General features: G+C 52.4%; 1 protein-coding gene across 2 annotated transcripts in view; it reads left to right on the forward strand.

Annotated features, from left to right (window-relative positions):
• Positions 1-24771, forward strand: part of LOC137149916 (phospholipid-transporting ATPase ID-like) — a 112305-nt gene extending 87534 nt beyond the window's left edge. For both annotated transcript variants that reach the window (XM_067543566.1, XM_067543567.1), the window contains exons 22-28: positions 654-837; positions 6833-7056; positions 9537-9620; positions 10800-11045; positions 14140-14278; positions 18807-18937; positions 22024-24771. In XM_067543566.1, the coding sequence (XP_067399667.1) occupies positions 654-837; positions 6833-7056; positions 9537-9620; positions 10800-11045; positions 14140-14278; positions 18807-18937; positions 22024-22239 (1224 nt within the window). In that variant the 3' untranslated portion in view covers positions 22240-24771. The remainder of the gene's footprint in view (positions 1-653; positions 838-6832; positions 7057-9536; positions 9621-10799; positions 11046-14139; positions 14279-18806; positions 18938-22023) is intronic.
• Positions 24772-26523: the final 1752 nt, after the last annotated feature.

Here is a 26523-nt window from a genome sequence, read left to right on the forward strand (position 1 = left end):
AAATAACACATCCTAATAAAGTAAAAGGTCAGCACTGGAAAGGAGGATTTATTTTGTTTGTCTTTTTCTTATGACCAGTTCTATTAGGCTTTTTTAAAGCACTCCCAAATTGTAAATCAGCCCATCTGGGACAGGGTTTTGGGGTGTTTTGGGGGCCTGTGGATCAGACAGATGAATTCCCAGTCTTCTGGGATGGTTACATGGGTCCTGGGTTTGGCAGGAAAGAGAATTATGGAGGGTCCATTGCGGAACGTCCATGGGAGTTGATTGGTGTCAGTTACAGCATGTGTATCGTACTAGAAAATCAGTGCTGGTGCAGGGTCTTCTCAGGAAACAGCCCTCTACTCACAGCTTAGGAAAGGAGCCAGCAGGGTTGAGCAGAGACCCACCCACTGAGGTCAGAGGGCAAACTCCCCTGGGGTCATTGTCAATAGAGAAAAGGGGATCCCTGGTGATAGAAGCAGTTGCTGTGCTCTGAAAATCTCATCCCCGCTCTTATCCTTAGCCTGGTAGATCCTTCGGGCATCACGCCACTCAGGCACTTTCCCTGCCGCGATGGGCGTAGTCAGCCTTCCTCCTGCTGTGTTGGGGGTTTGGGCTGGGGCTGTGTCTGACCTGCCTTTCATAGCATGTTCTTCTCCTCCGCTCCGCAGGCTTACGCATTAGAAGGGAACTTGGAGTTTGAGCTGGTGAGAACAGCCTGCATGTGCAAAGTGGTGATCTGCTGCCGGGTGACCCCCCTGCAGAAAGCACAGGTGGTGGAGCTGGTGAAGAAGTACAAGAAGGCCGTGACCCTGGCGATCGGTGATGGGGCAAACGATGTCAGCATGATCAAAAGTAAGCAGCGGCAGCCCTGTCCAGCTGCCTCCTGGCGTGTTCTCCCTTCCTGGCAGGCAGCAAGACGCACTCCGCGAGAAGCGTCACAGCGGTTCTGCCGTTGCAAGGCTGTATCGTCTGAAACTTGTCCTGGATCCAGATTCTTCTGCGCCGTGGTCGCATCACAGCAACCGGCAGCCAGAACTATCGGACATCCTACAAGCATAGGCGTAGTTTGACTTCTGTATTTGGTGGGGAGAAGGGCCCAGCTTGGCTTGGGCCAGCTCCACGCAGCAGGAGCCAGAGAGGGAGTGCCACCTCCACTCCCTGACTCGCCTCGGCAGGCCACCCAGCCTGTCTGAGTTGCGGGGTGTGTGTGTGTGGGGGGGGGCAGTAGGGTGCACAACCAAAAATTATAACCCAAAGGGAAGGGCTCAGCTCAAAAAGTTTGAAAACTGCTGAGGGTGCAGGCAGGGGGTAGCTCAGGGTGTGGGCAGGGGGTAGCTAGGGGCTGTGTGCCAGGCAGGGCCCTCCCTCCCCCACAGTCGCTGCTCCCCAAGGGTTCTGCCAGCCCCGGAGCCGAGTCCCCCGCTTGGACAGCTCTTACCAGCTGCACGAGCCGTCGAACGGGGCTGGGAGCTGAGAAGCAGCCGCCCTGCACTGCCCCTCTGGCCGGCTTCTGGCCTGCGACCTGGCCAGGGGACAGGGCCTCGAGAGCGGGGTGGGACGGGTGTGGAGCTGCCCCCAAGGCTGTCCCATTCTGGTTACGGTGCTGCAGTGTGCGGGGGGCAACCTCCGCCCATGCCCAAAAGACAGTCCCTTTCGCATCTTCATACACCCGTATCCGCACAGCCCTCTGTTCTGGAGTCAGAAGACCTTGCTCACTAAATGTGTCCCTTCTCTTTGGAATTGCTGAGGCAGCAAGTGTTCCGTTAACTACCTGTCTGTCCTGACTCTGCTCCCTGAATGTCTGCCTAGACTTGACTCTCAGTAGTGTCCAGAGGATTCTTCCCTAATAGTTTCAGATGCCTTATTTCACTAGACAGGGAAAGAACATGCCCTCCAGGGAGTTTGCCATGTCACCTTCCTGCCAGGTGCAGTAATAATTCTAAAGGATAGAAAAGATTCTTCACCTTGCTCTTCATCCACCCCCAGGTTTGTCATCTCAGTGAGAGTCCCGGCTCCATGTCCTGGTACCAGATCCGAGGGCTATTTCTGGCCTGTAAGGGTTTTCTCCACTTCATAAATCCAAACCTATCTAAATTCTGGTGCACAGCATTACAGGGATGTGTCACACAGACCAAAAGAGAGTTTTGCTCTTGCCAGTTGTGTGAGGAAAACTTCCTGTTCATAAAGTGCAGCGTCCTCACTGGATGGGTGCAATGTCTCATCCGCCAGGGAAAGAAGACAGACTGACAGACTCTTTGAGCAGAGTTGACACTCAACAGTGCAAGTGCTCTACCAAGGGATCCATCTTATATTATTTCTTTACCCGTGGGGCAAATACCAATCTTCTCCTTTCCCAACAGGGATGCCGTGCTTGTCTATGGTTCTGATTCAAAGGCAAGCAAAATCGGATATCAGTATTGCATTTGTTTTCTGCACAAGAGCAGGAACTTCTCTACATGTTGCCCTTGATTGAATTGAAAGGGCTTTTCTGTGTTGGTTTCGTTGGTAACCAAATTGCTGTCAATAGCTATGGTGAGAGACAGGCAGTTCTGTCACTCAGTATCATGAATATGTTGTTAGTATCTGTGAGTCCTTCCTTCTAAACTACTGGGCCTCTTGCCTCCAAGATGAGCTTGAGTCTGGATGGGGAATTCGTGAATAGGAGCGTTTAAACTAAGATCTAAAAGATCCTGTCGGAAAGCAGGAATTTTTGATCAGTCAAACCTACTCCATGAATTGAAAGATTTCTCCATCTGAGCAGTTCCTAAGCAGGCGGACCTGGCAATATCCCCCTTGACCGTTACTTTTAGACTGTTTGTTACAGCTGAGATAATGTAAAACAATAACAGTTCTTTGATTTCTGCCAAGAGGCGTTTGGTTGTCATCTCTGTTCCGACCTCTGCCACTCACAGATTGTGACAGCCTCTTCTCACCGTGGAATAACCTGATCTGTGACCAGGTTGCTCTGTGTATCTCTAGAGCGATCTGAGGTCGTTACTTTGCTGTGAGTGCTGCAGAAAAGGAGACTCAGTTCTCCATTGCAAGGCCTGGAATGTGCTGCCAATATTGCAGTAGAATAGGTCCATTTGTCTCACCCTAGAGGTGTTTCCTTCTAGCATGAACTAAGGGACTGTAATTCTTATCCTTGTAAAGATCATAGGTTCCATGTGAACACCAGTCAAGTTCTTCTTGGTACCACGTCTCCATGAAGATGCCATTCTTGACAACTCAGAGTCTTACTGAGATACAACTTAATGACTGATCTCCTTTAAGTTGCACGCTTACGGAACAGGTGGACCTGCCTGCATCTCCAGCCCTGCAGCAGCTGTGCTTCCCATCTCCTTCAGACCTCTAGCTGGGCTGTATGTCTTGAGTGTATCACACTTTGCACATTCAGAGAACTTTGCCGTGGTTTTTACGGGGCTGTCCTGGGGTGCATTGCTCACCGTCAGTCCGATGCTGGCTTCTGTCACTCTGGGGATTAGCTTGAGGCCAACACCCTCCCGTCCGGGGTTTGCCCACTGTCGCTCTGTCCCTTTTGTCTGCCTGCTACCTCTCTCGCAGCCTCAGGAACTGCAGTGTCTACTTTGTGGTTCGATCCACTGCTCCGCTTAGTGCCAGATCCTTCCTCATGGCTTGGCCCTCTGGCCAGGTCACTTAAGTCCTCCCCTTCCGGGGAAACACAGTTTTTCTAAACCCTCCGGTCTGTGGGGCATTTTCTACACCCGTAGTCACTACCCCAGAGCTGGTGGGGGGGACCCAGGTCCACCCACTGCTCAGGGTCCTGGCCTAGAGACCCTCTAAATCACGGTCACCTACTGTGTTCCTTTGCCGTGACTACTGCTGCATTTCCCTGGACCACTTCCCCGTGGCCACAGCACCCTTTTCTGGCCTGGCAGCCCCTCCAGATCTCCTTGTCCACTCCCCGGGTCCCAGCCTGCACTGCTCTCTCCAGGTGCTGCAGGGGTGTAGCCTACTAGGGACACACTGGTCACTCCTTGAGCTCCCAGCTGCACTGACCCTGCTCTGCTCTGCAGCTCCTCTTATCTGAGCCTGCCGGCTGGATTGGTTGCTCCCTACAATTCCCCCTGATTAGCTGTGCCTCATGCAGCCTCCCTGGGCCACTCACTCCCATTGCTCCCTGCTGAGGTTAACCCTTTCTACTCCCGTGTGGGGCAGCCACCCCATTACAGGGGCCAAAACAGATCCACAAGTCCCCCAAACCCTTACAGCGCTGGGGCTGACACCTGAGGAGCCACTCCATCACGGTCCAAGGACTGTCCATGTAACATGCACTCTTCCACAATGACCGTGACCTGGCCGTGGTTCAGCTTCCTGGATTGTCAGAGTCCTTGTCTAGGACAAAGGCAACCCCCGTGGCAGGCCTTCATGCTGTCTTCATTACATCGTGTGGCTTGACTAGTACTTGAGCTGTGTCCATGCCTTTAGCGAAAGCTTTCCCCATTAAGGCTTGGGTTGGGGGAGCTGGGAGTTCGGTTTCCTCTTTTCACTCGTGACCTGGCCCCTGGAGCTGATGCTCGTCTTGGTGCCTGCTGCCCTCGTTTGCCCAGAGCTGCGCAGCCCGCCGTCCTGCGGGTGGTACTGCTCGTCTAACTCCCCCAAGTGGGATATACAGAGGCTGCTCGAGGACGGACTGGAGGTTACTTCCCTGGCATGCAGCTCCTGGAGATGGAGTCTGTGTATTCACACTCCTCATCCACCTCCCCTCCTTTGGGGTCTCAGGCTAGGAATTCCCGAGTTAGGGGAAGGAACTGAGGGGTGGTTGGGGCCAGTCCCCCTTTTACACCCCCAGAACCCTCCAGGATGGGAAGGAGCAGGGAGTGACCCCAATGGATGCTGCTTTCCAAAAAGTTCCAGAGCTCGTTGCACGGGCACCTTGATCCCCTAATTAGGAACAGGCAGAACCCATCTCAATGAACCCTGGTTACATGTAAGTAACCTTAATTCCCTGTAAGCCAGCCAGCGAAGGTGTTCCTCCGCTCGCAAGCCGCATTCTGCTCCCCTCCCATGTAACCCGGCTGACTTCAGCAGGAATGGCAGAGTACAGCACAACTCCCCCCGGGCCAGTCTCTGCCCCCAGAGCTGCTGGCTGATCTTGTTCTCACGTTCTGCTCTCCCTGCACAAATGGAGCTACCCCAGATCTCCTCTCCAGCCTGGTTCCTTCATGAGGCACCACCGACAACTTGGGCATAGGCTGGGGTAGATGGAATGAAACCCATCCTTGGCCCTCCCAGCAAGGAGTGACTGGGCCTGGAGACGGTAACTCAGACTCTCGCCCCTCGGCAGGTAGCCCCACAGTGTGGAGACAGGGAGAAGCTGGCACTGCTGCATTCTGAGCTGTTCCAGCTCCCAGTGTGAACTGGGACGTCCAGGGCTGCCAGTCTGATGGCTTCCACCAGCAAGACGTTCGCCGTGTCAACAGAAACAGCCGCTCTGCTCTGAAGTTGTCTGGCAGCCCCAGATTAGAGCTGCCTGGATGGGCAGGTTGTGAAGCAGGTGCTCCGTGCGGGGGCAGTTTCCATGACCTGTTCCCAGCTGGGGAGGTGGCCAGCAGGGGTGGCTGATCTTTGTTTAGATATTCTTTCTTTATTTTTTTTTAAAGACTCAAGACCATGTAGGCGTGCCCAGAGTGAGCCTCTGTCCCGTCACCATGTGTGCCTGCCAGTGTTACCCTTGTCCTTCTGCCAGCCTCTGCTACACGCACTTCTTACTGCTTGCCCGTGGGGCTGGGACCCTGTGTGCCAGTACAGCCCCATCCCAGTGGGGGGCCAGGGGCACACCTGCTGTTGGCTGCTAATCAGCCTGTGAGGAATGTGGAAGGCGACAGCTTTGATGCCTGTAAATGTTCTGTCTCATTTTGTCCCGGTGTGAGCCATGGGACACTTCCAGTTATCCCTTCCATGCCCTAAGATACCGCCTGGTAGCCCCTTCCCGTTCTGTTTCTTCATTAGCTGCCTTACGACTATGCAGACTCCTCACACTGCGTTTAACTAAAGGAAGGTTATTCAGAAGGGCCTCCTGCTAATCTTCCTCACGTTAATTTATACAAATTGATTAACCGGGGCCTTTTAATTAAGGAAGAAAAGACTAAGTCGGAAGCTCCAAGGGAGATAAGGAAATAAGTCAGGCAGCCAGTCAAGAAAGGGTAAGAAAAGCATGTTCCAGTGATAATTAGAAAATACCACCCCCACCACGAGAGGCTGGGGACTCAGAGATATGATCGACTCGTTATTCCATAGGAACCTCTGAAGCCAATCAACCTCCAGCCAGCAAGAATGGTGTCATTAGTTAAATCTGTGTAATTAGCTGTCACATTAAACTTATCTCTCTGTTTAGCAAATGCAAGTTGTTATGAAGACTTTTCGGTGTAATTGTTTGATTGAACTAGGAAGGCCCCCAGAATATGAGGCCCGCAGACTGGTTTGTACCAGCGTATAGAAGCATTATATGGAACTGGGTGGCGGGAGGCCATGCATTTAAACACATTTCAAAGGTTGCTTGCTAGAAATGGCAATATAGTAAAGTTGGTTTGTGCTGCTGGAAAACATTACCAGCCAAGTAAAAGATTAATTGTCTGTCATTAGGATATAAATCTACGTGCCTGGCATGAACTCAGCTGTTGGAAATATATAAATTAGTTTCCAGAAACCAATCTGTTACTCAGCAGCTTTCAGTGTGACTTGTGGGCCAAATGTGTTCCATGCAGGAGTGCCCTCCACTCAAACCCACTCGAACAAAGACTACGTGTCCCAGCATGCAGTGGGCTAGTTTGATGAACACGACCCCAGTGAAGCTCTCCTAACAATCTGGTTCCTCTTGTTGCAGCTGCCCACATTGGGATTGGGATCAGTGGCCAGGAGGGGATGCAAGCTGTCCTGTCCAGTGACTTTTCCTTCGCGCAGTTCCGCTACCTGCAGCGTCTGCTCTTAGTCCACGGTCGATGGTCCTACATCCGCATGTGCAAGTTCCTCCGATACTTCTTCTATAAGAACTTTGCCTTCACATTAGTTCATTTCTGGTATGGATTCTTCTCCGGCTTCTCTGCACAGGTGGGCCAACTTCTGTGTTCCTGTCGCACTGTATATTAGACATGCTGATAATCTCTTTCCTGCCCTAACCTCTTCCATCAGAGGAGCTCAAAGTCCTTAGAGACATTAATGAAGGGCCCCTCTCTGAGATACTGTGGGGAAGTTCTGTTATCTCCCTTTTCCTGGTGGAGTCACTGAACCAGAGTGACTTGTTTGAGGTCACACAAGGAGTTAGCAGCACCCAGCTTTCATGACTCTCAGTCCTGTGTGCAAAAGTCACTTCCTCTGCAAAATATAACCATGATGAGACAAGCCATCTCCTTCCATGGGGCAGACATGGCTCGTATGTCGTTGTCATTTGGTGTGTTTCTGCTTGGGATACTTCTGACTCTCACATTAGGCACAGCTAATGGATTTCCCTAGCTGATGTTCTCACCCATTCGCCGGCTTCCATTGCTGATAGCAGTGGGGTCTCCAGGTCTGTTTAAAGCCAGTGCTCAGACCCGATGACATTTGTCTCTGTCACAGAATTTCACGTGTTCGACGGTATTTTGTGAATAGATGTTGATGTAAAATTATCCGGTGTTTTGTCAATCCAGAAGCGGGGATGGGGAGGCTGTTCCATTCATGAGGGGACCACGTGGGAAAACCTGCCAGAAGGGGGAAGGAAACACATGGGCTGCTTCCCATCGTGGGCAAGGCAGGGGTATCAAGGCGGCGACCTGGCTGGGTCGGATGCGCACGCAGGGACAGAGCTGTGTAATGCCATAGATACCTTTGTTTGTTTAAGCAAAATGCCATACCATTATCTGAAACCCAAATCCTCTGTGGATTCTAGCTGCTTCCTGCAGGGCGAAGTCTGCACAGTGAAAAGCCTTGTGCTGGGACCCATTTCCCCTGTGCCCATACACTCAGCGCTGGCTACGGGAGAACAGGCAGCTCTGAGGGAGCAGCAGTGGGGAAACAGCCGATCTGAAAATGTTTGGTTAGGGGCTGCCATGCAGCATTTCTGTATGTGCAAACAGCGGGGCAGACAGCAGGCTAGCAGTTCTCCCAGCATGCTTCAGATCCATGTCTCGGACTATGGTGTCCAGCACCTGCCTCAGATGCAATTTCTCCGACTTCTGCAGGGCCCTGTGGTGGATCACTGCTGCCACCCCGTGGCGGTGATTCAACCCTACCAAAACATAGTGAGAGGACCAAACAGTGCCACCCTGGCTCAACAACCCAGTAAAAGGGGAGGTCAGAGGCAAACAGGCCTCCTTTAAAAACGGGAAGTCAAATCCTACTGAGGAGAATAGAAAGGAGCATCAACTCTGGCAAGTCGAGTGTAAAAGTGTAACTAGGCAGAGCACAACAGAATGTGAAGAGCAACTAGCCAAAGACTCAGTAACTAACAGGGAACATTTTGGAAGTCCATCAGAAACAGGAAGCCTGCCTAACAATTAGCAGGGCCACTGGACGTTCGTCGTGCTGCGGGAGCACTCCAGGAAGACAAGGCCATTGCAGAGAAGCTGAATTAATTCTTTGTATCAATCGTCACTGCAGGGGATGTGAGGGAGATTTGAATTGTCATTGGATTTGTTATATATTTTCTCCAGAGCACATTGTGGGGGCTTATTTATTTATCTATTTATTTATCTATTTATTTACTTATTATAGTTTATTTATTATAGCTCTATTTATTTATCTATTTATTTATCTATTTTGAAAGGCAGTGGCATGATTTTGGCTCAATATTCCAGAACTGCTCCCCTGTTTCTTAGTGCTGGGCCGAGGCCAGCGGGTGTTGCTTACTTCTCAGTCATACGCAGCAGCCGGGAGTGGGGCACGTTGTGCCACAGATCAACTTTTGAAATGTGGACAGCAAAGGAATTTAGTTTTGCAGCAGTTTGTGCCTTTTATGCTAGGCGTAGCTGGAGCTCAGTGTGCCAAGCCCAGCCCTTCCACCGGGCCTGTGCTCAGGGGCATACGGCACCTTAGAATCATCGCAGATGAGGGTTAGCAGGGACCTCAGGAGGTGTCTAGTCCAGCCCCCTGCTCACAGCAGGACCAACCCCAACTAAATCATCCCAGCCAGGGCTTTGTCAAGCCACAGCTTAAAACCCTCTAAGGATGGAGATTCCCCCACCTCCCTAGGTAACCCATTCCAGTGCTTCACCACCCTCCTAGGGAAAATTTTTTGCCTAATATCCAACCTAGACCTCCCCCACTGCAACTTGAGACCATTGTTCCTTGTTCTGTCACCTGCCACCACTGAGAACAGCCTAGCCCCATCCTCCCTGGACCCCCTTTCAGGTAGTTAAAGGCTGCTATCAAATCCCCCCTCATTCTTCTCTTCTGCAGACTAAACAAGCCCAGTTCCTTCAGCCTCTCCTCATAGGTCGTGTGCTCCAGCGCTAGAAAGCATGACGACTGGCAGCGGGCACATCACTGGTGGCTGTTCCAGATGACCAGAGGCAGCCCTTTGCTAACTGATCTCTCTGCTCTTTCCTCTCCAGACTGTCTATGATCAATGGTTCATTACCCTTTACAACCTGGTGTACACCTCCCTCCCGGTGCTGGGAATGAGCCTCTTTGACCAGGTACCGTTCACTGTTCATACCCAGGCTTACTCGTAAGAGTTTTATTCCTGGATTCTTTGGCTCGGTTCCATGAACTCTTCTGAATAGGAGCTAGGTGAATAAAACCTGTGCTAGACACTACAGCAATTTCCCTGCAGTTAGGGTTACTATCGTTCAGGTCCCCAAAAGAGGACGCTGCTGGAGGGGGAGCTGGATGGGAGGGTACAGTGGGGGGGGGGCTGGACAGATACAGCTGGGGATGCAGGAGGGTTGTCTGTGTACTGGGAGGAGGTCCCTGCGGGCTGCGGGAGGAGGTACCTGCAGCCTCACTCTTGAGGTGGGGGGCAGTGTCGCTCCCTGTCACAGTGGCAGAGTGGCTGGTGCAGGCCCGGGTGCAGCGACAGCCATCCATCAACACCTCTCTGCAGGGCCCTCCCCAGAGCTGGGAGCCGGGACCCGGGTGGGTGGGATCTAGCAGTGGAGGGACCAATCCGGACGAGGAGATGGCTTTTTCTGAGCTGCACCCTCTGCTCCACAAAAATCCGGACATTTCCTCATATCTGAAAAACCCACCCGGACAGAGGGTCGAGGATCAAAAAAGAGGAACTGTCTGGGAAAACCCAGAGGTGTGGTAACCCCCGTCTGCAATGGGTAGAGCCCAGAGCACAGTTCTGAAGGGCCTGGGAGCAGAGTCTGTCTTGTCGTGAATGTATGGCCCTTGGTTTGAGGATGGCTGGAGCCCTCTGGGTTGTCCTGTTAGTGATAGTCACGGAAAAGGTGCCCTCGATAACCCTAGCCTGACAAGTATTCACATCCTGTCAGGCCTCAGCGTGAAGCCTGAATCGGTCCTTAATCTCGCTTGTAAGGATCAAGCAATGGCTTCAAGATGTGGCCCAATACCCAACGTCCTACGCTTCTGTAGTGCTGTTTGTAAGCACTTTACAGTCATGCGCATGCAACTGCCTCTGGGGCGAAGTACACACTGCAACCCTGGGGGTGGGGAATTTTGGCCAGGGACACTCTATGGAAAGGTCCTTTACCATTTAATAGAAAATAGCCTCGGTAAAGGAATACTGAACCATGCAATTAAATGCTGGGGCTCACCTACGTGGGAATGCATGACACAGCTGGGGCAGCCAGAGCAGAGGATCGGGGGTCCATGTCACTGGTGGGCTGCCATCATCTCCCCTCTGTTGCCAGGACGTGGACGACCGCTGGAGCATGCTATTCCCTCGCCTCTATGAACCCGGCCAGCAGAATCTCTACTTCAACAAGATTGAGTTTGTCAAGTGCGTGCTGCATGGAATCTACAGCTCCCTTGTTCTCTTCTTCATCCCCTATGGGGCCATGTATGGTGCCGTGAGGAGCGATGGGAAAGCCATTGCTGACTACCAGTCCTTCGCATTGATGGCCCAGACCTGCCTGCTGATCGTGGTCTCCGTGCAGGTAATGCATCACTGTTGTTCTTATTGACTTATTTATTTTATTAGGGGAGCACCCAGAGGCCCCAACGGGGATTGAGACGGGCTTGTGTGAGGGGTTGTACGTACACTCCAGCCCCAATCCTGCAGAGATTGAACTGGGCACACGTGTGCTGCTCATTTCTTCAGCGGGACTACTGGTGTGTAAGCCTTTGCAGGATTGGGGCCATAGTGAGGGACAGTTCCTGTGCTGGGGAGTTCACAGGGCAGGCAGACAACACAGACCGGGGTGGGAGAGGAGGAGGATTCTTATTTCAGTTTTCCAGGTGAGGAACTTAGGCACAGCATTGTGTATCTACTGTCTGTCTGCTTATATGGGTAGAGGTGTCTGCAGTGGATGGATGGCCTTCACCTCCACATCCTGGGGATGTAGAAACAAGCCTCATGGATGGGGGGAAGCAGTAGACCTGATGTATCTCAGCTTCAGTGAGACTTCTGATGCTTTCTGACATGACCTTCTCATGAGCAAACTAGGGAAATGTAGCCTAGAAGACCCTCCTGGGAGATGGGTGCACAGTTGATTGGAAAAGCATATTCAGAGAGTAGTTATCAATGGTTCACAGTCAAGCTGGAAGGGCATATCGAGTGGGGTCCCACAGGGATCTGTTCAGTATCTTCATACCTGATTTGGATAATGGCATGCAGAGTTCACCTTTAAAGTTTGTGGACGATACCAACCTGGGAGGGGGGTTGTAAATTTAGAGGACAGCATTAGCATTCAAAATGGTCTTGACAAGTTGGATAAATGGTCTGAAATAAATAGGAGGAAATTCGATAGGGACAAATGCAAAGTACTCCATGTAAGAAGGAATAATCCATTGCACAAATACAAAATGAGAAATGACCAACTCGGAAGGAGTACTGCCGAAAAGGATCAGAGAGTTACAGTGGATCACAAACGAAATATGAGTCAACAATGGAACAGTGGGTTGCAGCCCTGAAAGCTTATGCCTGCAGAAATGTGTTAGTGTTTAAGGTGCTACAGGACTCTCGTTATCATTCTGGGATGTATCAGCAGGAGTGTTGTAAACAAGACACGAGAAGTAATTCTTCCACTTTATTTAGCACTGATAAAGGCCTCAGCTGGAGTATTGTGTCCAGTTCTAGGCACCACACTTGGGGAAAGTCCAAAGGAGAGCAACAAAAAGGATGGAAGGTCTAGAAAACACGATCTACAAGGAAAGATTGAAAAACGGGGTTTGCTTAGTCTAGAGAAGCCAAGACTGAGGGGGGACATGATAGTCTTCAAGTACGTAAAAGGTTATTATAAAGAGGAGGGAGATAAATTGTTCTCCTTATCCACTGAGGACAGGACAAGAAGCAATGGGCTGAAATTACAGCCAGGGGCATTTAGGTCAGTGGTTCCCAATCTTTTTGGCTCGAGGGCCACAAATATCATTTTTACGACCCTGAAGGGCCACCAGTCCGTCAGCTCATAAAAATGTATTGACGGACACACCATTAACGACTACAAATCACCACATATTTACAGTAAACATGTTGATGCTCCTGTGCTCATTTTTGCATTCGCTGTTTTACACCTACAAATGACTCTCAGTACGTCACACACTCACAGACGGAGCACTAGTGTAAACGAGTGGCTGTCACTACACACTGAAACACAGGGCCTGGCAGCTAAGTCACAGTGGGTGGCCTGCTAAGTGCAGGCCAAACCGGAAGGCGCTGACTTTTAGGGTCCTGTCCCTCCTCAAGCATGGTAGATCTTGGCCCGCCTTTCTGCCCCCGCTCTGCCCCACTGCAGCCAGATGGAAGGAGTTCAGTGAGGAGGCTGCCTCCTTGCTGATCCCCCGTCTCCCTGGCTACAGCATGAATCCTGTAGCCCCATGTGCTCCACCTGGGTACCCAGGCGGTGGCTCCCTTCTGTAGTCAGGGGGACAGGAGATCCGTGCTCCCCTCCCTCTGGCTCCAGCAGGGACCCCTGGGCCTAGGGACCCAGGCGGAGCACTTTGCCATGCTCCCTGCTGGAGCCAGGGGAGGGGAGCGATGATCTCCCATCCCTTTGGCTGCAGCAAGGAGCGTCTTGTAGCCCCATGGCAACGTGCTCTGACTGGGTCCTTAGGCAGCAGCTCCCTTCTGCAGCCAGCCGGAGGGGAGCCACGGGCCACTTTGAAAGACCCCACGGGCCACAGGTTGGGAACCACTGGGTTAGACATCAGGAAAAACTTAGCCTAGATGGCCCTTGTGGTCCCTTCTAACCCTGTAATTCTATGGTTCTTCCCAGCTGTCAGGGCAGTCAAGCACTGGAATAAACTGCCTGGGCAGGCTGTGGAATCTCCACCACTGGAGGTTTTTAAGACCAGGTTAGACAAACATCTGTCAGGGACAGTCTAGATCAGTGCTTCTCAACTCAGCCCACTCAGCACACAGCTGCGGCCCATGTGACATCCTCGGGGCCATTCAGGTAGTGCATCTATTGTCTGGACGCGACCCACATGACACACAGAGAGTTGCATGTGTGGCCCACAGTGGCAAATAGGGTGAGAATCACTGGGCTAGATAATACGGAGTCCTGCCTCAGTGCAGGGGACTGGACTAGGCGACCTGGCGAGGTCCCCTCCACTCTGATCTGGGTCTCATCTGACCAGGCTGGCACAGGTGGCCAGCTTACCCCCTACCGTGCTGGGATCCAGGTGGGCTGGCTGAGACTCGGGTTGGGTCAGGCTGCGGCAGTGCTGGTAGGATGGGTGAAATGGCTGGATAAAACAGCAGAGTTGATCTCAGCTCCCTCACATGAGGTTGTCTGTGTTATGCAAACTGAGGTCTTACTGGCTCCTCCCCCTGCTTCTTGATGGCCGGGTAACCACAGCGAGCAAACACTTTGTCACTTGTGAATGGTCAGGAGCTCACAGCCTTTCTTCTTGCATCGGGACCTCACCACAGCCATGTGCAGACTGAAGCAGACAGATGGAAGAACAAGTAATACCCTAGTGGGCAGGGGACAACACAGGGGAGCAGACCTCTCTGCCCGCCTGCCCTCGACCCTTAGAGGTTGCATTATTAAAGCCATTAACAGCTGCTGTATCGATTTATCCTTTCAGATTGGGTTGGACACGTCCTACTGGACAGCTGTGAACCAGTTTTTCATCTGGGGCAGCCTTTCCGTTTACTTTGCCATCATCTTCACCATGTACAGTGACGGCATGTACCTGATCTTCACAGCCTCCTTCCCTTTCATTGGTAAGCACTGGGACAGCTCCTGCCGAGGGCTGCATCTCACGGGGGGCACATGCCACACTGCCCGGTGGGAGTATGGCTGGCACGTACTGAGGAAGTGCCCCACAGAGGATCTTATTTATCATCGTCAGGTATTTACACCATGCTGCAGGACATGGCCATTGTCTCTGGTGCCCACTCATGTACACACACGTCCATTTTCCCACTCACTGGCGCACAGTGTACACGCAAGTGTACCTGTGTGCATGAGCACACCCTACAGCCAGGTGCATGCTGCACGTCTTGGCAAACGCTCCTCCAGATAAATCCACCAAGTTGGATTTAATGCCACCTCTTATTTCTATCTGTTCTCCAACATTCAGCTGGGTGGAGTTCGGGCCCCACAAACGTTGGGGGAAGCTCATCTGCGCAAATATATTTGTTCCTATGCAAACAAGCTTGTGTATCGGTACCATAAGGTACTGAAGTGTGGTAATCCGGTCAGGGAGAAAATCTATGCTATGGGACTTTGGTGGTCAGACACCCAGTTGAAATAGCAAATGAATGATGGTAATGAATGATTTGTGAGAAGCCCTTTGACTGACGTTATTTTGCATGAAGTGTTTTTGAGGATATGCAACCAGTGAGCAGCAGCATCAGAATGAGTCTGTCCATGAAGAGATCGTGACTGGGAGGAGGGGACTATAGCCCTCAACATAGTTTTATTTGCTTCAAATAATCCCACCAGTTCCAACACCTTTCTGCATCCAGCATGAATAGAGCTAAGTTGTGAGCATCTTTTAGTTTTGGAAGCCCTAAGGTTTGTTGGTTCCCGTCTCCAGTCCCTGTTGTGGCTGACTCACAATGTAGTGTCCCAGGCTCCTTAACTCCTCCATGTTCTGTCCTTTGAGTGAGAGGTGAAACCTTGAAACCAGATCCCTTCTGCCCATCTGCATTTAAATGCCAAGGAGATAAAAAAAAGGCAATGTTAACAGAGAGCTGCATGTTGGAGAGACATGGAAAATTACAATAGGGTCATAGGAGCAACAAGAGGGACCTCAGTGTGGGAATCTGCTCAACATCTTAGATGTCTATGTACAAATGCAAGGCGCATGGGGAATAAACAGGAGGTACTGGAAGTATTAGTTCATAAACTAAAGTGTGACTCAGTTGGCGTCAGAGACTTGTGGGGATGACTGGACTATTGGTACAGAGGATACAGCTTGTTCAGGAAGGACAGGCAGGGAAAAGGGAGGAGGGGGTTGCATTATACACCCTAAATATATACATTGGTTCTGAGGTCCAGAAGGAGGTGGGAGGCAGGCCAGTTGAAAGTCTCTGGGTAAAGCTAAAAGAGGAGAAAATAGGCGTGATGTTATGGTCGGGGTCTACTGTACACCACTGAATCAGGAGGAGGAGGTGGATGAGGCATTTCTAGAACAAACAACAGAAATATCCAAAACTCAAAACCTGGCAGCAATGGGGGACTTTAACTACCCAGACATCTATTGGAAATGTTTTACGGCAAAACATAAAATTTCCAAAAAGTTCTTGGAATGTCTTGGGGACAACTTTTTATTTCAGAAAGTGGAGGAGCTAACCAGGGGAACAGCCATTTTAGACTTGACTGAGGCCATCAGGGAGGAATTGGTAGTGAATCTGGAGGTGCAAGGCAGTTTGGGTGCAAGTGATCATGAAATGATGATTTCATGGTTCTAAGGAAAGGAAGGCGTGAGAGCAGCAGAATAAGGACAATGGATTTCAAATAAGCAATCTTTAACAAACTCAGAGAACTGGTAGGTAAGGTCCCATGGGAAGAAAATCAAAGAGAAAACGTTGGTCAGGAGAATTGGCAGTTTCTCAAGGAGACAAAATTAAAGGCACAACTATAAACTCTCCTGCTGTGAAGGAAAGATAGGAAGGATGGTAAGAAACCAATAGGGCTGCATGAGGGGCTCTTTAATGATCTGAAAATCAAAAAGGAATCCTACAATAGGTGGAAACATGGATGAGTTGCTAAGGAGGGGTTCAAAAGAATAGCAAAACACGTAGGGACAAAATCAGAAAGGCTAAGGCACCAAACAAGTTACACCTCGCAAGGGACAGAAAAGGCAGTAAGAATAGGTTTTTTAAATACATTAGGAGCAAGAGAAAGACGAAGGTCTCCTACTTAACAAGGAAAGAAAGCTAATAGCTGATGACATCAAGAAGACTGAGCTGTTTAATGCCTATTTTGCTTCAGTCTTCACTAAAAAGTGTAATGGTGACCAGAGACTCAGCACAATGAATATTAACAACCAGGGAGAAGGGACACAAGCCAAAATGCGGAAAGAACAGATGAAAGAATATTTGGATAAATTAGACGTAATCAAGTCAGCAGGGACTGATTAGATTCATCCTGGGGTACTTGAGGAATTAGCTGAAGCAATCTCAGAACCATTTGTGGTTATCTTTGAAAACTCCTGGAGGACGGGCAGACCTAGTACCTATCTTTAAAAATGGGAACAAAAAGGAATTATAGACCAGTTGATACCTGGAAAGATAGTGAAACAAATTGTTAAACAATCCATTTATAAGCACCTAGAGGATAGTAGGGTTATACGGAATAGCCAGCATGGATTTGTCAAGAACAAATCATGCCAAACCAACCTAATTTTCTTCTTTGACAAGTTTACTGGACTAATGGATGGGGAGAAGCTGTAGACAATATCTAGCTTGATTTTTGGAAGGTTTTTTACACCATCCCACATGACTATCACTTAAGCAAATGAGGGAAATGTGGTCTAGATGAATTTACTATAGGATGGGTGCACAACTAGTTGAAAGATGGTACTCGAATATTAAAGGTTCACTGCCAAACTGAGAGAGTGGATCTAGTGGGCTCTCACAGGGATCAGTGCTGGGTCCACCGCTATTCAATATTTTCATTAATGACATCGATAATGGAGTGGAGAGGGTGCTTATGAAATGTGCAGATGACACCAAGCTGGGAGGAGTTGCAAGCACTTTGAGGACAGGATTAGAATTCAAAATGACCAGCAAATTGGAGAATTGTTCTGAATTCCACAAAGTGAAATTCAATAAAAGATACATGAAAAGTACTTCACTTAGCAAGGAAAAATCGAATGTGTAACTCCAGAAAGAGGAATGATTGGCTAGGGCGTAGCACTGCTGGAAAGGATCTGGGGGTTATAATGGATCACAAATTGAATATGGGTCAGCAGTGTGATGCAGTTGCTAGAAGAGGCTAATATTATCCCGGGTGTATTAACGGGAGTGTCGTATGCAATCCACGGAAGGTAACTGTCCTGTTCTACTCGGCACTGGTGAGGCCTCACCTGGAGGACTGTGTCCAGTTCTAGGCATCACACTTTAAGAAAGATGTGGACAAATCGGAGAGAGGAGAGCAAAAAAAAAATACTAAAAGGTTTAGAAAATCTGACCTGTGAGGAAGCTGAGTAGCAGATGCCGCCGCCTCAGCTGCTCGGGAACCTGCCTGGCACACAATAAATCAGCAAAAACTTTTGGTGGAAGCCCACCCCCCGCAGCGAGGGGAAGAGGCGGGGCCACCACGGCCCAGGCATCTGGCGGCGACTGTGCCAGGGGAAACTATACCTGCTGCCCCTGAGTGCCTGCCTAAGCCAGGTAGGGGCAATGTTTGGCCCTCTTCTATGAAAACACCAGCTCGAAGCCATTCGGACAAAGCATTTGAAGTCTGGGTCCAGTGGACCTGGTGCCTTTAACGCCAGTGAGATTGTCTCAGAGCAGAATTTGACAACCTGCAGGATAACATTCAGCAGCATCACTGCCGGCAGCCTCATTAAACGCTGCACCGAGGATCTCACAGGCTGGCTAGCCCAGTCCAAAAGCGGGAGGAATGGAGGGGAGAATAAATTGTGGGTGCTTTGGATAATGTGGCAGCCTCCCATCTCCACCCGCCAGCTGCCCTGCCAGTTTTACCCTGGGCCTGTCTCTTCTCCACCTGTAGCAGGTGGCCATTTAACCAGAAGGCTGTGCAGACCCCTACAGGACTGCGGCCCTGTCAGCTCGGCAAGCGAAGTCACGTCAGTAGCCCCAGCGCTTCAGGGAACGGTGCTGATGATTCAGTAGGTGGGAGTTACTCTGGAGCTAATGCCCTGGGTAGGGGCTGCCAGTCTTTGGAGGAGACACAACAGCGAGGTCTTGACCCCTTGCAGTCATTAAAGATCCGCTGCCTCTTTGTAAAGTGACAAGCTGCTAACGCTGGCATCCTGGCACGTTCCAGTTCGGTCATTCCTTTCTGTCTCCTTGACCACTCACTGCAATTGGGTTTGGATACAAGATGATTCTTCCCCTCCCATCTCAACGTGGCGCGGTGTTGCTGTGCACTGTCAACGGCTGTCAAGTGCCACCTCTGAGTGGGCTGCGTTTTGCTGGTGGATAACTTTGGGTGTAATGTGCGTATCCCGGTGGGTTTGCAGAGTGCTTTGGGATCCCTCCAGGTGGAAGGTGCTACGTGAAAGGAGGTGCCTGCTGCTACTAATATAGCTTTTACCGTGCTCTTGTGTTTCAGGAACAGCTCGAAACACCCTAAGTCAACCGAGCGTGTGGCTGGCGATCTTTCTCAGCATCATCCTGTGTGTGCTGCCTGTTGTTGGCTGTCGGTTTCTGAAGGCTCAGATCATGCCAACAGTCAGTGACAAAGTAAGGGGATAACAGACCAGAAACCCCACATTGGTTGTCAGAGCTCTCCCAGCCTGCTTACGGAGTCAGCGTCGCGGGCCTGGGAGTGCTCTGCCTGCAGCTGCTCCCGGGGCTCTGGCCTTGTAGCCCCGTTCGGGAAGGATTGTGGGTCTTGGCACAGTTCAGACTGTCTGCAGCCTGAGATTACTGACACGTGGATTAGACTGAGCCAGGAGTGGTGGGGATTGGGGAAGCAGGGCTATTTTTAGCTGCAGGGTTTAAGTGCTGTGGCTTAGTGACAAAGCAGCAGTGCATTTCACAGCCAATCGAGCCCCCCGTGCTACTGCAGTGCAGGTGTGCAGTCCTTGGCCTGACAAACTGCAGGCCTCCCACCCAGACCTACACACACTTGCATGGGTTTCGCTGGCTGAAGTGATCGGTTTCCTCTTTTGCTACTATTCACACACTCTTCTGGAACCAGCCGCCCTCCCACTCCCAGGGAATGTGAAGCGGAGGAAGGGCTGCTCCTGCCAGGGGGTGAGTGGAGGGCTGGGAATGCAGTAGTGATGAAAGCAGGCTGGCCGTGTCACACTAGCGTGAAGGAATCCCCTGAGCCCAGAGAACCCCCTCAGATAAGGCTGCAGTAAGTGCTGCTCCGGGCATGTACCATGCTGCTTCGCTTCAGACGGGAGCGGTTTGCTAAATGCTGCTGCCACCTAACGTTTCTCTTCTCTCTGCGCTCTGCCAGTGTTAAGGCAAAACGTCCCTGTGTCTGCAGCCCTTGTCTTATGGCCACAGCACTTGATCATGGGGAATTACAGACCAGTCAGCTTAATTTCAGTACCTGGAAAAATAACGGAGCAAATAATAAGTGATCAGTTTGCAAACACCTAGAAGATTATAATAAGGTGATAAATAAGAGTCAGCATGGATTTGTCTAGAACAATTCCTGTCAAACCAACCTGATAGCTTTCTTTGACAGGGTAACAAGCCTCGTGGATGGGGGTAATGGGTAGATGTGGTATATCTTGACTCTAGTAAGCCTTTTGATATTGTCTCGCGTGACCTTCTCATAAACAAACTAGGGAAATACAACCTCAGTGGAGCTACTATAAGGTGGGTGCAAAACTGGTTGAAAAACTGTTCCCAGAGAGTAGTGATCACTGATTCACAGTCAAGTTGGAAGGGCACATCAAGTGGGGTCCCGCAGGGATCAGTTCTGTGTCCAGTACTGTTCAATATCTTCATCAGCTATTTGGATAATGGCACAGAGAGCACACTGATAAAGTTTGCAGACGATCCCAAGCTGGGAGGGTTTGCAAGTGCTTTGGAGGATAGGATTAAAATTCAAAATGATCTGGACAAACTGGAGAAATGATCTGAAGTAAATAGGATGAAATTCAGTAAGGACAAATGCAGAGTGCTCCAGTTAGGAAGGAACAATCAGTTGCACACACACAAAATGGGCCATGCCTGCCTAGGAAGGAGTGCTGCAGAAAGGGATCTGGGGGTCATAGTGGATCACAAGCTAAATATGAGTCAGCAGTGTCATACTGTTGCAAAAAAAGCAAACATCCTTCTGGGATGTATTAGCAGGAGTGTTGTAAGCAAGACACGAGAAATTATTCTTCTGCTCTACTCCGCACTGATTAGGCCTCAGCTGGAGTATTGTGTGCAGTTCTGGGTGCCACATTTCAGGAAAGATGTGGACAAACCGAAGAAAGTCCAGAGAAGAGCAAGAAATATGATGAAAGGTCTAGAAAACACAACCTGTGGGGGAAACTGAAAGAAAATAATCTTTGGATGGGATGACAGGTGTTTGTGGGCAGAGGTGGCTTTTGGAAATAGCCTACCCCAGAATCTCTGATCAGTGCCTTGTCTTTCACAGGGGGCCTCAGGATTCCCAGCTTCTGACTATGGCTTGGGCCTGTCTCGCTAAAGCACAGAATCATAGAGGGTTAGGGTGGGAAGGGACCTCAGGAACTCATCTAGTCCAACCCCCTGCTCAAAGCAGGACTAACCTCAGCTAAATCACCTCAGCCAGGCCGGGGACTGAGGTGATGCTGACTGATCTCTAGTTCCCCGGATCCTCCTCCTTCCCGTTTTTGAAGATGGGTGCTATATTTGCCTTTTTCCAATCATCCAGGACTTCCCCCGATTGACATGAGTTTTCATAGATAATGGCCAATGGCTCTGCAATCACATCAGCCAACTTCCTCAGCACCCCCGGATACGTTGCATCCGGCTGCATGACCTTGTGCATGTCCAGCCTTTCTAAATAGTCCTGAACCTGTTCCTTCAGCACTGAGGGTGCTCACCTCCTCCCCATTCTGTGCTGCCCAGTACAGCAGTCTGGGAGCTGACCTTGTCTGTGAAGACAGAAGCAGAAAAAGCATTGAGTACCTCCGCTTTTTCCACATCATCTGTGGAAAGCAAGTGCACTCAACTTTCTGCATGGCCTTTCACTTCCTGTGGGATGTGAACAAAGCCCTGGCTGGGATGATTTAGCTGGGGTTGGTCCTGCTTTGAGCAGAGGGTTGGACTAGACACCTCCTGAGGTCCCTTCCCACCCTAATCTTCTATGATTCTATTCTATGATTCCATGAACTGCCCGCAGGGAGGGCTGTTGTGTCTCCCTCTCGGTCTATCCCAGAAGCTGGAAAAGGGTCCCGGCTGGCAAGCTAGGACCTAGATGAAAGCCTGACCCTGAAAAGGGCCAAGTACCTGCAGCTTCCATTGCCTCAGACAGGAGGTGCAGAGGTTCAGCATTTCTCCAGACCCGGCCACTGCTGCCCAAGCCAGACCTGCATTTTCGCTGGACTCTCAGCACGGCTCCTGTGCGTATAGCCAGTCTAGCTCTGGAAAGATGCCCCGGGGCTGATATTTGATAGCCCTGCAGTGTAGGAGCAAGGGGTTGCTGGGAACCATTTGTACACAGCCTGGTTACTGTATTTGGGTCAGGTAAAGCCTCTGCAGGGACCTGCTTCTTCCTGCGAAGCAACAGGACTGCTGAATGTGTCCTGAGCAGAAGGACGTTCCAAGCCCCCTGTTGTGCTGGTGAATATCTATGTCTCCCACCTGCTGAGCTGGATGTTTTCTGATTTCAGGTCCTACGCAAGATCAGAGAGGCCAAAAAGAGGCCGCCGTCTCCCTTGCCCAAGATGCGCTTGCGCCGTACCAGCACCCGTCGCTCTGGCTACGCCTTCTCCCACCAGCACGGCTTCGGCGCACTCATTATGTCTGGCAGAAACATGCGGCCTAAATTGCCTTTCACCACAACAGGGACGTTTTCTCCCAATAGTGAGAAAAACAGACACAAGTGAATGAGAAAACCAGGGCAGCCAGAAAGAAACTGCTCTGCACAGTGCCCCAGCCAGCACCCGCCCAGGACTGCCCTTGTCAGCTGCTCCAAGGAGGACTCAGGCCTTCTCCTTCCACCCAGGCTCGCTCTCTAACTCCAGCTCCTGCTCCGAAGGGCAAACGCTGCTCCCAGGGAGGCAGGGGAAGGGTGGAAAGAACAGGATGAGTCAAAGTTCTTCAGTGTGTGTGACAAGATGAGAGGGGTAAGAGCAGACCAACCCACCCACCCCTCCGTGGCTGAGAGAGAGAACACGCAGGGGGACGTCCACTCCATGCACCAAGATCATCCACGATACAATGCCATTGCTTCATCCCCGCAGTGACCGACCCCAGAGCATAGCGAGGGCAGAGTTGGTTACTCTCCTCCCATGCACAAGGCTTGTTTCTGCCGTGAACGATGCCATGAAACATTCCTGGGCCGTGTTGAGCCCTGGGATAACTCCACTGACCCCAGGGGTGACTGTGGCCCAGCAAATCGAATCCCAGTTCCCACATCTTTGTAATCTGAGTAATTGTGCAGCCCTTTGTCCACGTGAGCATTTTAGGAGCATGAGGTGAGAAATAAGCTTCCAAGCTGACGGGTAACCCTGTTCAGGTAGACGGCCAGTGCCCCAAGCGCCTTCCTCTGCCTGGAGGCGCAGCCCCCCCACCTTCTGGAGGTGCTGAAGGTCAAGATCCAGCTCTCTATGCACACACCCAGGGAAAAGGGTCTGCAATCCCATGGCACTGCCCTGGAGCTGCAGTGTAGATCCCCCTGTTGTGAAATGTCATTGTTCTCTGGCATCAGGTTTTGCAGCCAGGCACCAGCAGTTTCTTCTAGGCTTAAAACAGAAAAGCAACAAAATGCTCCATTCATGAATGCTAAAAATGCTAGAGCAGCTCAGTTAGGTGAAAGCTGGGAAATCCCCCCCTGCGGATCCCTTGCATCATGTCTAGGCCTCATCCGGAGCCTCCGTCAGCAGGTGGCTTTCCAACTGAGTCAGCCAAATTGTGTTCTCCCACAGAAAGGCCCATATCCCATGGTCTTCAGTGGAGCTGAATGAGACCATCTGACGGCAGAAACTGGCTCTCCATGTGCTGCACAGGGCTGATGGGAGGAAGCAGTATTTTCACCTGTAACAATTGAGTGCCCAGCCCTTTAACACACCAGCCACCTTGTTCTGTCTCTGACAGTAGAAGAAACCTTCCTAGGCTCCGGCTTAGTGATCTCTGTGGAGTTCTGAACCAAACAGTTTTGTCTGCTCTTTCGGTTTTGGCTGGGAGGCGAATCATTCAGTCATGCAAGAAAGACAGCCGACGGCCCTGTGTGAGGTCAGAGAGCTCTGTCAGGCCGCCAGTAAGGGGACCTGACAGCCTAGAAACGGCCAGAGTGCTGGAGCTGTCGAGCCATTGGGCCTGTTCTCCAGTCCATTACACCAGTGCTATGCCATTGGCTTCGGTGGAGTTACCCTGGCATAAAGCCAGCGTGCTGGAGTGGAGAATGACGCCCATTCACGTCACTAGCCCATCTGAATGGAGCTGTCTTGCCTGCAGGACAAAGCAGCCCCTGTTAGTGCCTCAGCAGCGCATTGTAGAGTCTTCGCCTGCGTGAGCTGGGATTCCCGTCCATCCCACCCAGCAGCGCTAATGGGAGTGCTGTGCAGAATCCCTGAGGCATTGACAGAAGGGATGTGTTACTGCAACAAGCCGGTGAGGTCCTTGCTACCTGGGCTCCTTGTTTTAACAGCGACTGCGTGGAATTGTGTATACTCAAGGAAGGGTTTTATTCGCTGGATATGACTCTTACTGCCAGTAGAGACAGAGAGTCGGTTGCACCTGGGCTGTGCAGACTTGTCATAAACCAGAGCATTAGTTTTCAGACCTGGGGCTGGATCTAACCTTCCACAGCAGGGGACAGGAACATCCCCTAATCCCGTGATGTACATGGCAAGGAGTGAGCTGTAAGTCACGCCGAGTGATGCAGTGTGCGCTGGCAAACCAAGCTGAGCAGCAGTCATAGCCCGTCACCTCTCCCTGGCTTGCGGCTCGCGTCCCAGAGACCAACACCTTGGCACTCCAGTTAGGACAATGTCTCACCTTGGCCTGCCCGGGGCACAGAAGGGGAGAGTTTAGACTGTTCAACTGACATCCCAGAAGGCTCAGCCTGCTAGGCTGTTGCTAGTGAGTGATGCTGTGAGCTAGAGGGATGAGAAGGAAGGGCAGAGCAACTGCTAACGGACCAGGGAAGCTCTGGGACGCCAGACACAGTTCTGTTAAGGTTTACATGCTACACACCCTGCTTGGCCGCAGGGGGAAGCGGGAATTGCAAATGCTGCATAAGACACGCAAGGGATGATCAACCTGGCGAACTCGCTCCAACTGCAAATACTTCAACAGTTTGACAAGACCAGAGAGAGTTTCTAATGTGCTGAAACTGGCCCCCGTGTTCTACACGCATCTCTCCTTGTTTTGTAAAAGAAGTTTTGAAAATAAATAGAGGACAATGGGATGAACAATTGGTGTGTGATCTGTTCGCTGACCCTTGGAGCGCAAGCAGGGGCGTGTGTGTTGTTCACTGCATGGATATCAGAGCGGGGGAACGTAGGACGAGCCAGCCTGCATCAGAGTAGCGGGCCATCCAGTCCAGTGTCCTGACTCCCACCCAACCCCTGCAGCTGCTTTGGAGGGGGCTGGAGCAGGGCCGGGGAGACAGAGGGTTGGGGGGGGGGGGTTATGCGGGGCTGTTGGGAGAGGGATTGATGGGGGGTCGGAGTGGGCCATGGGGCTGTTGGGAGAGGGATTGATGGGGGGTTGGAGCGGGGGAGGAGAGGGCCATGGGGGCTGTTACGTAGGGTGACCATATTTCCCCAAGGGAAAAGGGACACCACGTAGGGTTGGCTTGAGTCTTCCCCGCCCCAGGCTGGCAGCACGCCCCACCGCCCGGCGTCACCACTCGCCCCCCAACGTTTCTCCACGTCCCCAGAGCGGGGCAGGCCCCACTTTTTTGGCAGAGCGGATGGGACAAATGCCCAGTTGTGCCAAACAAGTCGGGATGCGCAGGACAGAGCTTGAAAAGGGGGTTTTCCAGCCCAAAGGGTCACCTCAGCGTGGGGGGGGGTGGCAGGGATAGGGGACAGAGCGGGGGGCTGATGGGAGAGCGGGGGGAGGGGTGAGTCAAGGGGCAGTTGGGGGGTGACGGGGCCGTGGGTAAGGGGGTGATGGGGGCAGGAGGGGAGGGTCCTGGGGGCAGCCGGGTGGGGGCGGGATGGGAGACGTCGGGGGTCGGTTGGGGGCCGGGGTGACCCGCCCTCAGCGCTCGGGGGCGGGGTCAGCGCGACGGCCGGGCCGGGCCGGGTCGGACCGGACTCTGGAGCCGGAGCGGCCGGTAAGGGCGGGCTCCCCGCGGGCGCTGGGCCGGGCCGGGCCGGGCCGGGCCGGGCCGGCTCCCCTCAGGCGCAGTCCGGCGCGGGCCGCGGGCGGGGCCGCAGGGTGGGGCGATGCCCGCGGCGGTGGCGGCCCCGCCCCGGCTGCGGAGGGCCCGGGCCGCGGGTGCGGGGTTCGCTGGGCCTCCCGGCCCCGGCCAGTGAGGAGCCCCCGGCCCGGTCTCCGCTCCCCGGGGCTGCCCGGCTCTGGGCCCGGCGGGGCGGCTGGGGACGCGGCGCGGTGCCCTGGGGCGGGGCTCGCTCTCTGTGCCGGCCCCACTTCACCCCATGGGGGCTGCCCGGGGGGCTCGGCTGCGCCTTCCTGCGGGGCAGCCCCTGGCAATGGAGCCGTGACCCGCCCGCGGTCCGCGAAGCGCTGCGCTGGGCCCGGCTGTGCCCTGGGGACGGGGCCCGGCTCGTCCCCTGCCCGGGCTGGCTGGGCTGGGCTGGGCTGTGTATGTCCCGGGCCGGGCTGGCTGGGCTGGTCTGTGTATGTCCAGGGCTGGCTGGGCTGGGCTGGGCTGGGCTGTCCCCGGCTGTCCGTCCCCGGGCCGGGCTGGCTGGGCTGGGCTGGGCTGTGGCTGTCCCGGGGCCGGCTGTCCCAGCACGATTTCCCCTTGCCTTGCAGGCGCTCCGCTCACGCTCAGCCGGGCCTGCGGGCGGTACGGCGGGGCCGGGGTGCTCCGAGCCTGGTGCAGGGCCCCGGACTGGCCGTGTGCGATGTGCGGACGGAGAGCAAGGACCGCCGGGCTCTGTGAGCAGGTAGGTAGGAGGGGACATCCACACCTGCTATCCCAGCGCCTCGCTTTCCTCGCCTGGCCGGGCTGATTTTGAGCTGCAGGTTAC

The sequence above is a fragment of the Emydura macquarii genome, unplaced genomic scaffold (assembly GCF_026122565.2).
Source record: "Emydura macquarii macquarii isolate MOO-44397 ecotype Brisbane River unplaced genomic scaffold, CSIRO-AGI_Emac_v2 contig_915, whole genome shotgun sequence".
NCBI lineage: Eukaryota > Metazoa > Chordata > Testudines > Chelidae > Emydura > Emydura macquarii.